Here is a 15,561-nt window from a genome sequence, read left to right on the forward strand (position 1 = left end):
TTTCAGCCAATATCTTGAAAACTATGATAGATAGAATGAAACTTTCTGTTGATGAAATGATCCTTATGATAAGTCCTACCAAAATATTCATGGAGTCAAAATTGTTGGACAACTCCTTGTTAGAGTTCTTGCCTTTGAAGGGCAAAAATTTAAGCAGGTTAGCGATTCAGGCTCCTGGGAGCCTCTTGTTTATCCATCAGAGACATCATTTTGCCCATTTTTGTTCATAAAACTTTGAGCAAACTTTGGACAGAATTGGCAAAGATGTAGCGCTGGAATATCTCTACAAATAAATATTTGATAAGTCCAGCTGAAAACCAGAGTCGCTCTAGTTTTTTTTGACAAGCCAAACAATCTAAAACTAAAATGAATCCACTACAATCAAACCTTTTGTTGACTCATTCCAATTCATTGCGAATCTCGAAGTTATTAATTAGTATTTTAACATTTGATTCAGTTATTGAACTTAAAAAGACACACGGAAAGCTATAGAATATTACTTTCACTCTGTTGTAGTTAACAAAGAATTCAGGTCTCTCTAGTCAATACACTGGATGATTAGCTAGTCTACAATCTGTAAATAATAGGGAAATCGTTCGTCTATAACTGTCAATACTGTAATTATATGATGCTATGTTCCAGCTGGAAACAGATAAAAAATAGATAAGTCTCCCTATTTCCTTAACTGAACATTAACAGTATAATTATAGATCTACGAGAAAACAGTTCTTATATCAATGATTTGCAGTTGAGTTTTACTTTCAAAGATTTCCATTACAGGTAAGAAAATAATTCGTATTTGAGAAACCGAGTTGAGTTTTAATCTGGTAATTTAACAGTGTGAAGTTTTTAAGGGTTATTGACTATTCGATCTGAACATCAATTCATAATTCGTACTCCAGAGATAAAAGTATAGAAAAAAGATGAAGAATCGAAAAAAAAACACCTAGCAACCTGATAGCTACACACTTGAACCTGTCTACAGAGAGTTCATCACTCATATTTAAGGAACAAAGTTCTCGAACAGAAATTAAAAATTATTTCGCAGAGCAAAATAAATGTCTCATTACCATCTGTAGTAAATAATGTAGCCTGATCTTTTTATCGATACAGTAGTTGTAACTGTAACAATACGGGTGTTCCCTTTAAGATTTATCATTAGACCTAGAGAGCATCGGAAAAGGAAAACTACACGACAAACGCGATTACTTTTCATTTCATATTGTCAACTTTCCTTCGCACCTGCTTACTGAGTTTTCATACCACAACTCCTACGTTATGCCAGAGCTTGCCGTAATTACGCAAACTTCTTGTATCGCGCTAGACCTCTTACAATTAGGCTTCGGGAACAGGGTTATATTGCTACAAGATGAAGTCATAACTACAGAAGTTTCATGGTCGTCATCATGAACTCTTGGGTCGTAACGGTGTATCCATCAGCACCATGAAAACTGATTTGTTTAACATGTCATAGTTTTCTTTTCCTCTTTAGTCTACCCTGGACTTAACTTTTTATTAGCAACTCGGCGGGTGTTTCTAGAAAAGCAAAGGACTCTTACCCTACCGGTTCACCTGGTCCATGCAACCAGTTTTAAGTGAGTCCGAGTTGCTCATTTACTTTTTTTACTTTGTATTATTTTGGTTATTTTATGTTATTTGTTGTCTGTGTCTGTTTTCCTTGTCTGGTTTATGTCCCTGGATTACGTTCTTTTGATTTCCGCTAGAATCTTGGTTCCCTAAATTACTCTTTCACCAGAATGACTTTTGGAGTAACCTGATGGAAATACAGATTTTGTTATTCGTCAACCAAGGTGAAACTTTTCTGAATTTTTTTAATGAATTCAATGAAATCACACATCCTTTATCTTGCAATGCCTTTGCGCACATTTTATTTTTTGTTTTATCTGAGTGACTTTGGGTTTTCTTTATGGCTTCTAGGCAGGGGAGTGGGGATATCAACAAGTGCACTTTGCTCACAGTATTTGTAGTTATATTTAGACTGTTAATTTTCCAAAATTTTGACTTATTATAAAACATGTAAAGAATTGAGAAAAAAGATTATATATTGTAATTCAAAGTTACGGGGATTGCCTTGGTTTCAAAATTACTGATATTTCTAGTTATACACCATGAACTCATTGATGTGTTTGGGTTATAAGCGTTACTTCCTTCGATCATATAAGACGATGATGTTAAAAATAAAATAGCGTAATGAAAAAGACTGAAAATTATTCATTTAAAAAGTTAAAATAGAACCATACTCTCTTGAAAAGAATATGACAAAAAGCATCAGAGAACAGTTATACTAGTGGTCATTGTTTTAAATGTATTGATCTTAGGTTTCAGCTGAAATCAGGTATAAAGTAAATATACGCATCATATCCAATCTTTGGTGAAACGTCAACTGTAAAAAAAAAAAAGTATTGACTGAATAAATTGTCCAACGATTTTCTATTTTCAATCAAACTGAGACGCCAGTCGGAAAAAGATATTGATATTAAATTATTTTAGAATCAAGAATTATGACAATATGAGAAAGAAACCCTAAAAAAGAGAAGTATTTATTAAAATGAAAATCATAAGAGTGTTTTAACTTTTGAGTTTACTTGTAATGTATTAAAAGTGGTTTAAATTTTTAATAAATTTAAATTTAAATGTATAATTAATTAGGTATGATCTGTGCCTGCGTTTAGGACAGGATCGATTATCTAAAATACTTTAACCACCTCGGAAGTAAATTCAGATAGAAATTGTAAATTGTATTAAAGTATCTGCTGAATGATAATAGCTTTTGTAGAATGTACAATTAATTATGACTTATAATCTGGTTGTTGGAGCTCATGTATTTTGGCAGGAAGAGAAGAACATGTAGTCGAGTGTAAATATCCGAAGGAACTTGAAATTAAGGACACTATAAATGATCATCATCCGTGTTTATCTTTAACTCTATCTCGCAATAAACAACAACAAAAACAAAAACGAAATCTTCTGAATGAATGATGACAAATGGGACGGCTTAGATTTCCCCTATCTATTTTTTCCTAAGCAGAAAAAAATATTTCCTCTTCAACGTGTGAAGCTTTTACCTCTAAACTCTTACGCTATATATTGCGACCATTACACCGATTTGCTAGATAGCACTGAGTGACTTACTAAAAAACGACATGTTCCTCGTAGATAAAAGGCGTCACACCGCTATAACCTTTGTTTCCTTGATTCTCTTCCAAAGGTTTTTCGGTCGTCAGGATGACTTAATGGACTGATATGGAGTTTCCATTTCAAATATGATAAATGACCTCCGTTTGTCATGGTAGATTTTCCTTTTTTTGCCTAACAAGATATTCTGTAAGCAATATGGTGTGTGTCTTACAAGATACAGGGTCTGCTTACTTTTCTGGAGCCACCAAGTTCACCCAGGTTTTTAATGGGGTTTATATGTTTGTTTCGTCGTGTACATATATTAGTTCTTTTGTTTGTGACTTTTTCCCATTTAACATCATCGGTATCGTTTTCAAATCTTCGATACATCTTTTTGTTTTATATCCTTCTATTTCCTACCTTTAATTTTAAACTCTTGTTTAAGGAGGTAGACCTAAGGTAAGAGACATAAATCATGAAATCAGTGATATGTTTGTATCATATTCAATTTTACCAAAGCCTCTCAGGCTTTCTTTTTTAAACAGAATAAAATGAATCTAAGTTAATTAGATGCTTACATAAGATTGATATAAAGTGCTGAATACAAACGTTTCAATGATTTTTTCAAGAGTTGTGTCCCTTTCCCTAGGTCTACCTCCTTAACATTTTCCAGTTTTGTCTTGATTTTGCCATTTATTGTATAGACGTCCCTTATTTTGACTCTTCCTTTTGACTTTGTCTATTTTGCTTATCTGTTTGGTGATTGTTATTACTTTTTATTTAATTTCATAGGTACAACCGTTTTGTATATCGTTCTTTCCTTTTAAACTTCTAGGCTGTCGAAGCACTGGCATTGCTATATGGTCATATTGGTAGTATTGACACTATTGACATGAGAAAATATTGATATCACGCCGTTCAAATATTTTAAACGATGCAAGAGCAACATCAAAAGGTCGTAATAAATCGTTTTGTTATTTTTGCCGCATTTAACAAACACAAAAATGGAAATCTAATATCGGAGAGTCAATAACCCGATTTTCAATTAGAAAAAAGTCCTGAAAATATAATTACTAATTTCATGCGTCAAGATGGACGTGTTACAATATTTTCTGGAATGGGTAAGATTTTTCTCTTTTTGTGTAATCAAAAACGTTTTATTTATATCAGCGATACTTGCAATTGTAGTAATCCTTTAAATTGCTTCTGTTTCTATTTTATTATGCATACTCTAACTTGAATACATGAGAAGCAAATCGGTTTTCCCTTCGCTACCCACGGTTGTTTTAGAAATTTTTTTTTAAATTCTTATCCAAAAATATAACACGAAAGAAGGTTGAGAAAACTGTGAGTGTAAAACAATGTTTTTCTTTTCCCCCCCGCTTTCAAACTGTTAAGCGACAGAAATGATCGTGCACAGGTCGGTGTATGGACTCGAGTATCGCTGCTTGATCGTGAACAACAGTTTTGTAATACAGTTTTAACACAACTGCAACTCTAATAAAAACCAAGGATGTCTTGTCAAAAGGATTACTACTTGCAACAGACATGGAGTAATTCATCATTTATTTTAGTAAATCATATTCCAGTAAGTGCAAAATGGGGAACACTTTTCGCCCTATATACTTTAACAGGTCTGTACACTCATTATCGATGTTTTTCCTCAAGTAGTAATGTTATGGATTTTTTGCTGTTACTCCTTGAAATACATATACTTCATGCCGAAATTTTCAATATTTATATAATTGACCGTTTTCATATTAAGTTGTCTTTGCTTGTGGACCATATTCACCAACCCAATAGTTAGACTTGTCTGATCCGAATTATATATCATATATTAGTCACCGAAATTTGAAAAAGTCCCTAGGTTTCATTCCTAGTATTAAACATGGGACAACAGTCATGTGGCTCATTTGACATAATTATGTAGAACTATGGCTTACTATTTCTATATTTTTTTAGTACTTCTTTAGTACAATTTATTTTTGAATCTAGAACTTTCATTTGGTGCTAATGCCGCTGATGAGAAGCCACTTCTTGAAACATGAGTACAGCCTTCCGAAACTTACAAAATGTATATGAATGGCATTTTTGTATATGGAAATCAATGTAGCGTTTTTCTAATGCCTTTTCTGCATCCATTTAAAATAATGTTTCATGTAACAATTGTTGATTCATGATTTATATCAGAGCGTATCAATACTTCTTTAAAAGTTCCGCTTTTAAGCAGAACTGGCATTTTCCTGTACATTTGTATGTGTGGGCTAATTACAACCACTTTTAATATTGAATTTTATAGTCAATGCCCAGAGGATGCTGTTCTATTTATCAGACTTTAGTATGCTGTTATAAGCTAATCCCTTTTAACTTTACACAATGAATTTTAGAATATATGAAGCAGTTCTAAGCATTTATTGCGTTAGATAAATGAAGACTGCGGTTCTCAGTCAATAGAAGATCTAATTATTAGCAAATGTAATCCAAAAGTCTGTCAATAAAGGAAAAACCTTCAGTTATAGTTGGGAATTGATAAATTACAGTGATACCATGTTCAACCTGAAAATAGATATAATAAAAATACATATTGACATGTCATGTCTTTGACTCGATGGCAACCGTATAATCAAATGTGATTGGAATTACCGCATATTCTCTAGTGGGGATTAGGTTTTGCATCCTATATTGAAGGTAGGGATGACTTATAATTAATTTCATCTTGTGACTTTGATGAAACAAGACAACGGAGAAAGCATGATGTAGTGTTTAAAAATATATAAATAAGATTACAAGAAATTTCATGGAAAGGAATCTTTTACTACTTTCTAAGTGTATATGTATTTAATTTGTTTATGAAAGTATGTCATATTACATGCATTTAAGTCTTTTTTTTATTTTTAGTTATTTTCATTATCAGTAAATTACACCTGATTTAACGTTAACAATTTGTAATAGCAAATATTTTCATTCTCAGAAAATTGCGCAATGGCAAGGCTTTTCTCTCCGATTTCGACTTGAATGAAGACCTTCTATAATCTTTTCAGTTACTTACCCTGTCCCCTAATCATGACATATCATGAATTATTTCAATTGCAGAATACATCACCAACTCTTAATTGATAAATCCATATCTTAACTCGCACAAACAAAACTGCATGAACTGCAGTCATCACCGTCCAGTAATAATATCTGATTGTGCTGAATTAATCGAGAAATCGTACGTAAGATTTTCTTAACATTTCAGCCAAAGGAAAGGGCCGTGAGACAACCATTTTCTCTGAGTTTTCCCTGAATTATTATATCATTTTCAAACTTAGTAATCATTCTGTCAATTTACAATGTCTAATTGAATTAATTGTTCGGTACAGTGTGTGTGCTACAGTTTATGATTTGTGGATTGCACAGCTATTTTAAATCGTTTGTACTCGTACTTCCTCATGACAATACAGCAGGACATATATCCAAAGGTAAAAACTGAATTGAAGGATGGTGGTTTTAATAAGCCATCTTGTTACATCTTAGTATAAGGCATACATATTTTCATTTTGTTACGTAAATGTTAAAATGGCTTGAATAACACAGAATGCCATTTTGTGCTAATGCCCGTTTGCTTTGAATATCGTTATCGACATTTAAACATCAAAAGGCAGTAGTTAAAAATGTTTTGTTATTTTTAGTTGCATTTAATAAGCACGGAAATTGGAAAAATAATAGAAAAGAGTCGATATCATTTATAGAAAAACTTTTGAAACCGGAAAATTCATTGAAATGATATTACAAAATTTCTTAATTCATGATGGAAGTGACGGTATGTTTTCAGGAACGGGTAAGGATACTGTTAGGGTTACATTTTTGTATATATTTGGACTTACTCCAATGACACAACAATTTGATTTTTATTGTGGGGTCGAAGTGTTAATTCTTAATCATTGATTTTTTATCTACTAATAGCTTATACCGGATTTCTTGTCCTTTCTGTATATGTTGGACTTGATCTACTGATGAAATAAAAGTTTTGCCAATTCTCTTTAAACAAATATCTGATATCTCTTGTTTTGAAAACATTATGTTGAGAAAGTATTTTTTTAATTATGTTATACTGAGCAAAATGTATGTAAACTTTAAAACTTTTCCTCAGTGCGGATGGTTTTTCCATACAAAGGATTTAATCCATCAATTATGAATGTTGCATATTGCTGACTCTCGTCATGGTCTTTGACGACTACGAATACTACTAAATGATTCATTTAAATGTTTCTCTGTAGTTGTCGTAATGCGGGTTAAAAAAAAATCAGGCAGAATTGAGAAGAGGACGCTACTATTTCTGTGATAATAATACGATCAATACGGTATCATATGCTGTTTAAGTAATTCTCCAGACATTAACAATTTTTTAGTGGTTCTGTGTTTGATATTACAGGTCTATGTTAATGTTTTGGTGTGAAACAATCACCGAAATACATGTATTTAAAATCATATCTTTAAAGAATCCGTACTTATGTTTTTTTTTATTCTAGTTTTGTTCTGGAAAAATTATCTAATGCTGCATATTTGTAATTAGCCGAATAATGCCGTCGTTCTTGAATCAAACTTTTCAAATATGATTTATTTGGTGTTAAATATTACATTTAGTGGACTAAAAGCACTAGATGTAAACATTCCAGTTATTTAAATAATGTAACTCCATTCACAAATTTTACATAGAAAGTACTGTTTTCCATTTCACGATGTTTCTTTATATTCAAAACTGCCAAGAACTCATGTGGATCGCCTTTTAATACAAGTCTGTTTACCAGAACATTCCTATCAATTTGATCATTTTTCGATGCTGTTTTGCTATTGATCGTACCAGGTATGGCAATATGTAATTATTTAATGCAAACTGAAATCAATACTCTTCCTGTTACCTTGCAGGATAACTCGGAATAGCTTTATTATTGCTTTATTTTTTTTTATTGATGATCCTTTTAAAACAGAACAGTTTCAGAAGCTTTAGAAAGTTGGGACAATGCATTATGATAATTTAAGGCCGTACTGAGAGTCGGAAGTTGATTTAATGGCCTAAAAGATGAACACAATATCATATTTGTATGCTATTAAGTCATTTCTAATTCATTTGCAGTGTAGCTATCATATATAATGGGTATCGACACAAGCTTTTAGGGATGTTATTATTAGTTCATTGTACATTACTAAACGAAATTTGTAACCAACACTATAATATTTTTAGCTTGACCAGTGTTTATATACTAGTATACATGTTTATATTGTAGATACTTATGTGCTAGCAAATATATGGCAATGACACAGGTCCAGATATTTATTGGTTTTGTTTGTTTGTATGTTTTTATTGTTTTGGTGCTTTTTATTATTTAGAATATGATCGGTTCTCTAACCATGTAACTAGTATGCAGAAAGTCAGCTTCAGCAAATATTTTAGATTTAGAATTATTTATTGGTTTGGGCGGTAAACAAAGTTTCTCATTATTATGTGAATAGAAATTTTAAAAATTGTTCAAAAGGAACGAAATAAAAAAAAGGACTAAAAGGTTAAATGCCGCCAAGCTAACAAAATCACGTAATTCTAGTTAAATGAGGTACTTTTTAAGGGCTATCTGCGACTTTTGAATAAGGCTATGAATATACTATAGTAATAGAAATAAATGCCACATCAAAAATCACTTTCAAGTATGTTAGATTTAATTGTAGAAAAACGTCTTGTTTTATATATGTTCTTATATAGACGTTAAACACCAATCAATCAATCAATCTCACCATTAAACATAGGCGTTAAACATTAATCAATCAATCTCACCATTTCATTTCATAAAATAATACCAGCTGCCTTTCTATTCACAAAGATTTCTTAGTTTTATTTTGGCTGTCTGTAAATCATTTTTATATTTCAAAGGATGTTTTGAGGTTTCTACGGTGTTAGAAACATGCGGCATAATTAGATAGTAACGACATCATTTTTTTTCTCTTCTTGTGAATGAAATTGTTATTTGAAACTCGTATCATATCAATAAACTATGGGCACATTATAAATGTTAATGGATGAAACCGAAAACTTAAATCAATTGAGCTTATGGAATGAATCGAGTAAAATAAGAATAACATTTACATTCTTAACATGAAGTAAACGAACTCATCCCATGCACAAATGAATTGCTTTTAGTTGAATAACTTTTAGATTAATTTAAGCAAATACACCGGCATGTTTGTTACATTTTCAATTACAAAACCCAGGATGTTTCCAATTGACCTTAGCAGTCACAACTATTAGTATTTTCACTGCTAATTTAAATGAAATATTGTGTGAATTGGAAACAGCAATTGTTTGGTAACAATAACAAGTATCTAACCCTGGCTTTTACGGAGATTAATTGCTAGAAGCCTGGACTAGAGTCAATAGAAAGAAACGAGAGTGTTTCCATTAATAAACTTTTCATGACCAATTATAATGTGTTTAACTTCTGTATTTGTTGAATTCCTACCGAGTTGTGGAAATAATTCTAGGATAATCTGTTCTCACGAATGAATGTGGCGATGCTGCTCTGAATATAAACATACATTAACTGAGTTGAGGGATAAAATTTAATCATAATTTGTGAGAGTTTTTCGTGATCAGTGCATTCTTGAAGGATGAGCTGTTCTCTCTTTAAGGAAAAATTTGTCCACATATCGCCCGATGGAAGATATCGTTATGGTGTTTCTATGAACAAAGAGGATAGATATAAAAACAGAAAACTGGTAAGGGTGTACTATTGGATATATAAAATACTTTTGACTTGGTACAAGTGTACGTACTTAGAAAGGTATTGATAATGCTTATTTAATTATTATTTTACTTTCAGTTTGGGTGGACTTTAAAAGCATGGCACCTTTAGGACAATAAATATTGTTAATTGTACATTTTTATGCATTACATATATGATGTATATTCCGCAATTATTTAAAATATTTTGTATGTTTGCTCATTCAGATATTTATTCCGTTTCTTTTGAAAACTTACATAATACATTTCACAAGAAGTGACAGTTTTCTTTTATATAAACATAAACCATATTTCTTTGAATATTGACTAGAAAAATATTCTGTGAAGTATGGTTTACGAAATGAATTATAAATACTGTGTTCAAATTTTTAACAATATTAAAACATAGTAGTTAAGCGTATATTTTTTTTATTCTTAATGATATGTTCTTTTTTTTTTTCATTCTTAATGATATGTTTATCAGTACATTTAATGTATTAATTTGATTATTTATAGCTTTTAAAATTACGCCCCCAAAGCTTTGAGTCTAAAAAAGTACTTTTTTGGTGTAAACTTACCATAATATTACTGAATAATGAATTCGAATTCAAATGAATTAATCTATTAGTATAGAATATTTTTAAGAAACTAAATTCTAAAATACCTGCATCTTTTGTTTCGATTTTCTCACTTTTAAAATATCAGAAGCATTTTAACTACTCGAGATGTTCAAATTGAGATATACTTACTGTATTGTAACTGTTAATACTAAACATGGATTTTGTGAATGTCAATATTGTATTCAATTCCAGATTATGTATCAAAACTATGTTCAGTAAATCAAGACTTGAAGGATTTATACCTCTAGGGTTTTGTTCATACTCTCAATGTCATTGTATAAACTCAATCATTAAGAATTCAACTCAAAACAATGGAAAAAGGAAGTTCACATAACAACAAAACTATTTAGCTTACATTTACAAATTTACCAGCATAACTTGGACATGAAGATAAAAAATTATATGCTTCCATAAACTCAACACATTATTTGAAGTTTTTGTTCCTAGTTTTTTCAACAAACGGTCGGCATTCCAATGGGAACAAATTGTGCTCCTCTACTTGCAGACCTATTTTTCACTGGCTGACTTAATAGCTGACCAGAAAGAAAGAATTTCGTTTAGCTAGATCCTTTAATCTCAGTTTCCGCTATATAGATGACGTATTATCTTTAAACAATACTAATTTTGGGGATTTGATACATCGCATCTACCCCCAAAGAATTTGAGATAAAGGATACTACAGGCTAAAAACCACTAATTCCACTTCCCATAGGCTTCTATGCTAATTTCACAATATTCAATGGCTTCTCTGGACTTTACCTTAACTTTAACCTGCAGAGGACTATATATCAGCATGATTCTACATATGTCAGCTCACAATCCTCAAAATGGCATGTGGGGTTAGCAGACTTGCAGTGCAGTACTGGTCACCGGAAGTGAAGTGTCTGTAAATAGCATGGGGAATCCCAGTGTTTTCACAAGATGGGGGTATATTTAGAAATCATTATGGAGATTAGGCTTCACATCACAAGAAGCAAAATGCACTGCATCTATAAAATGTACAGAAATGTTTTTCCTTTCAGAAACTGTTTAAATTTTTTAAATGAGATGAGAACTTTTTTCACAGCACTATGAGGAACAGTGGTAATTTCTGCGTAGGACTATTTTTGCGTACGTTCCAAATGCTCATTGGTTGAATTGGTGGTCTGTAACCTACAGACACTGTGAAGTCAGCCTCATATCTTGACCTACACTTAGAAATCGATGGTAAAGGAAAACTATTGACCAAACTTCACGACAGACGTGATGATTTTTCATTCAGAATTGTTAACTTTCCTTTTATCTGTGGCAACGTCCGTCAGCACCTGCGTTTGGAGTGTTCATATCACAACTCGTACGTTAATCCAGAGGTTGCCAAAACTACGCAGACTTTTTGTATCGCGCTAGAATTCTAACAAGTAGGCTTCTGGAACAGGGTTATGTTGCTACAAGATTGAAGTCGCAACTACAGGTCGTCATTATGAACTCGTAGATCGTAACGGTGTATCCATCTGCGCCATGAAAACTGATTTGTTCAACGTGTCATAGTTTTCCTTTCCTCTTTCGTCTACCCCGAACGACTTTTTATGAGCAACTCGGCGGGTGTTTCTAGAAAAGCAGAGGACGCTTACTCTACCGGTGCACCTGGTCCATGCTCCCAATTTTTATTGGAGACGGAGTTGCTCATTTACTCCCGATTCATTATATCTGAATTTCGATGCAGAAGAAGATACACAGTTTTACACTGGAGTAATGAATTTTTAATTCCTTTTCCTTTTTATTCGTATTGTTTCATTAAATTTTTCTCCATGTTTTAACTTCAGGACGAAGATGGGGATTCATCATCAGAAAATATACTTCTAGGCATAGATAGAAAAGAAAACATGCCTACTGGACAATTTTCTAACAGATCTAATGATAAAAAGATCCAGAAAAATCAAAATGTAAAAAAGAATGGTCTGAATGGGTCGTTGGTAAGAAGGAAATAATTATTTAAAAAAAAAATGCTTTATTATATTGATGACACTGGTTTAGCAATAAATTCAAGTTTTTTTTTTAATTGGTCCTTTACTGTCAAGGTCAAACACTTTTTTTCAGTATCCGACAACTTTTGACTTGATGATTATTTATTACTTTACCATGTTTCTTTATTTATTGTATGTAATTTTAAATTATTTTCATACTACTCCTCAAAAAGTAATACATTTAAATGTGGTCATTCATTTTCTTGTTTACGCAAAGTGCTATATAAATTGAATAATGGTACAAATAATCATCGTACCTCCTCACAATCTTACACATATATTATTTTGTGCTTATTATTTTAAAAATACGAATGACAGTACAGTTTCAAATAACCATAAACAGTTTTTTTTTCGAATGGCAAAATTTGATAGGCAAGATTGAACTTTTTTTCTATTTAAGGATAGAAAAAGAGGGAAAAGCCCATATGCTCCGCCTTCTCGAAAACCGAAACGAACGCCTAAAGCAACTGATATTTCGGAGGAAAACAATGTGACCTTAGGTAATAATGACAGTTATTGTGTTATTGTGTCACGAATACCATGACCAGAAAAATAATATTGGACACTCTTTAAATGTTAATATCTTACGATTGACTAGTAAGATAGGGGGATTCTTGAAGCGTAAGGTATGAAACCCGTTTCGAAAAAAAGTCTGTTCCAAATCAGGACCATGCAGTGTTTCCAACATTCCGGTTTTTTTTACCTTGATATTGCCATTTGATATACGGACTTTCCTTTTTGGCTATTTTTCAAGCATTTCAATTTTCTTCATTTATTTCGCTGATTTTGCTTTAATTGAAATGAATGTGAAATGACGTCCATCTTTTCCATTAATGTTAATTTTCACTTTTAACGAAACAACCGAACATAATATTTGAACCAAGAAATGGAACAGGCATCTACTTAGATACAAGTGAAAGATGGACAGCAAGCTAATTGCAATACCACTTACTCTTGTAGTGGCATTAATCATATGAGGATATTTAAATAAAATAAAGATTTATTTCAAAACCTAAAAGCTTTTTGGAAATTAGTTCTCTTCATACTTTTGACTTCTCAAATCTTTACACTACGTTGCCACATGAGAAATTGAGATCTCGTTTGAAAGGATTTATTCGTCATTCTTTTGTTGATTCGAAAAAATCATGTTGTTCTTGGTTACAAATCCACATATTTTTCTAAACCATCGCAGAAGGGTAAAGTGTGCTACACAGAAAAGCAGGTTTGCGACATACATGATTTCCTCATTGATAACATATTTGTCACATTTGGAGGAGATTTTTTAACAAGTTGGCATTCCATTGGGCACTGAGTGTTCTCCTCTTCTAGCCAATTTATTTTTATATTCATACGAGACTGAGTTTCTTCAGAATACGCTAAAGAATAAAACATAAAAGATGCTATTCCTTTAACGTTACATACAGATATATTGATGATGTAATGTCCAGTAACAAACCCTCCTTTTGGTAAATGGTTACCTTCAATATATCCACCAGAGCATGAGATAAATGAGACTACAGAAACAGCTTGTTTTGAATCTTTTTTTTTTTTTTTTTTGGACCGCCATCTCAAATTTGACAACACTATTATTTATGATAAAAGAGACGACTTTAATTTTGATATGATAAATTTTCCTTACCTGTGCAGCAATATACCTGCATTTGATGCTTATATTTCACAATTGATTCGCTTCGCTTAGCTTGCTGTAAAACCTAAATTTAACCCACCATTTCGTTTGAATTGCCTGTACCAAGAACCATTGGGGTACCAGTTGTTCCGGTGGTGTATATTTATTTTGCCAGATTTGTTTTGGGCTTGACTTGATTATGGATCCCATTAGTGTTCGATAATTTTGTTACCCTTATTCATTTTAGTAAAATTAAACATACAAGGAAATACATATATCATATTCGTAGATACAACAGTACAAATGGCTGTTCTTAACACAAATGTACAATTGATGTATATTTAGGCAATAAACGGGAAAAGGAACTTGTTAATGCCGAAGACAAAACACTTATGTTAGTAAGTGACAACCTTTCTGAATATAGCAGACAGAGAATGAGGGCTCTGCAGATGAGTCTGAGGCATTATAGTAATGTAGATGGAAGACTTGCTATGAAGGAACTAAATCTGGCTTGCCAGGTATATGACTGTTATTTGTATAGGGAAGACTATGAATGCTGTTTTAATATGATTACTTTACTGACGATAGAAAAGGGAACAGATATAGTGAAACACAACATATGCACCACCGTATAACCTTTATAAAACATTGAATACCTGCAGAAATAACTAAAAGGTCTTTGGTAAGTGTAATCACAGCTTCAAGTAAGTTCTGAAAGACTTACTTAAGGAATAAGATATAGCAGAATTAGATGTCACTGCCCACTATAAAAAGTTCAAAATCGTTATTCGTGATTTACATACACCTCATCTGATACTTACGGTTTAAACTTTATTTTTTACCACAATATGCTTGTCAATTAAATGTGTAAGAAATAATTAAGAAATAAATAAAATGTTTTATTTTCATAAAATATTTTTTTAGGATAGTGCAGTAATTATAACATAATTCGTACTTGTAGGACAACAGCATATATTTAAATGGAAGAGTGATGCAAATTTTACAACAAAAGTTCGAAGATCATCAAGGAATAAACATTGAAAAATTATACGATTATCTTTCGGATGCACATTCACATTGTGGTAAGTTGATCCAATCTAAAACCTTTCTGATCCACATCGACGTTCTGGTAACTGTTTATAAGCCTACTATCGTTCTGTGTAATGTGGTTCCAAGTAAATTGCTTTCCTAATGCTCATTTACATTGTGATATTTTGGTTCCTAGTGCACCACATTTCGGACGAGGTTCTAAATCTATTTTCTTTGTCATATTCATATTGTGGTTAGTGCTCCGAATTTTATATTTGCTCTTTATTAACCTTCAAAAAAGGCGAATAGTTTTGTAGCGATTAATCCTACCAGAACTACTAGACTGAATTAAATGTAAATCGAGTTGCTCATTTCGTCTATTTTCTGTTG

At 32.0% G+C, this 15,561-nt stretch overlaps 1 protein-coding gene across 6 annotated transcripts in view; it reads left to right on the forward strand.

Moving 5' to 3' along the window:
• Window positions 1-675: 675 nt before the first annotated feature.
• LOC148621636 (echinoderm microtubule-associated protein-like 2) overlaps window positions 676-15,561 on the forward strand; it is a 30,109-nt gene continuing 15,223 nt past the window's right edge. Inside the window, exons 1-5 of one of the 6 annotated variants that reach the window (XM_088576212.1) lie at window positions 676-780; window positions 12,315-12,464; window positions 12,916-13,015; window positions 14,488-14,660; window positions 15,104-15,224. In XM_088576212.1, the coding sequence (XP_088432338.1) occupies window positions 12,375-12,464; window positions 12,916-13,015; window positions 14,488-14,660; window positions 15,104-15,224 (484 nt within the window). In that variant the 5' untranslated portion in view covers window positions 676-780; window positions 12,315-12,374. Of the gene's footprint in view, window positions 781-4,228; window positions 4,260-5,669; window positions 5,827-6,816; window positions 6,962-9,216; window positions 9,889-12,314; window positions 12,465-12,915; window positions 13,016-14,487; window positions 14,661-15,103; window positions 15,225-15,561 lie in introns of those variants that run through there. The other 5 variants (XM_088576210.1, XM_088576211.1, XM_088576209.1 and 2 more) reach the window with 5 other exon arrangements.

This window comes from Perna viridis, chromosome 3 (genome assembly GCF_037379345.1).
Source record: "Perna viridis isolate PV_CMFRI_1.1 ecotype Kerala chromosome 3, ASM3737934v1, whole genome shotgun sequence".
In the NCBI taxonomy this organism is placed as follows: Eukaryota; Metazoa; Mollusca; class Bivalvia; order Mytilida; family Mytilidae; genus Perna; species Perna viridis.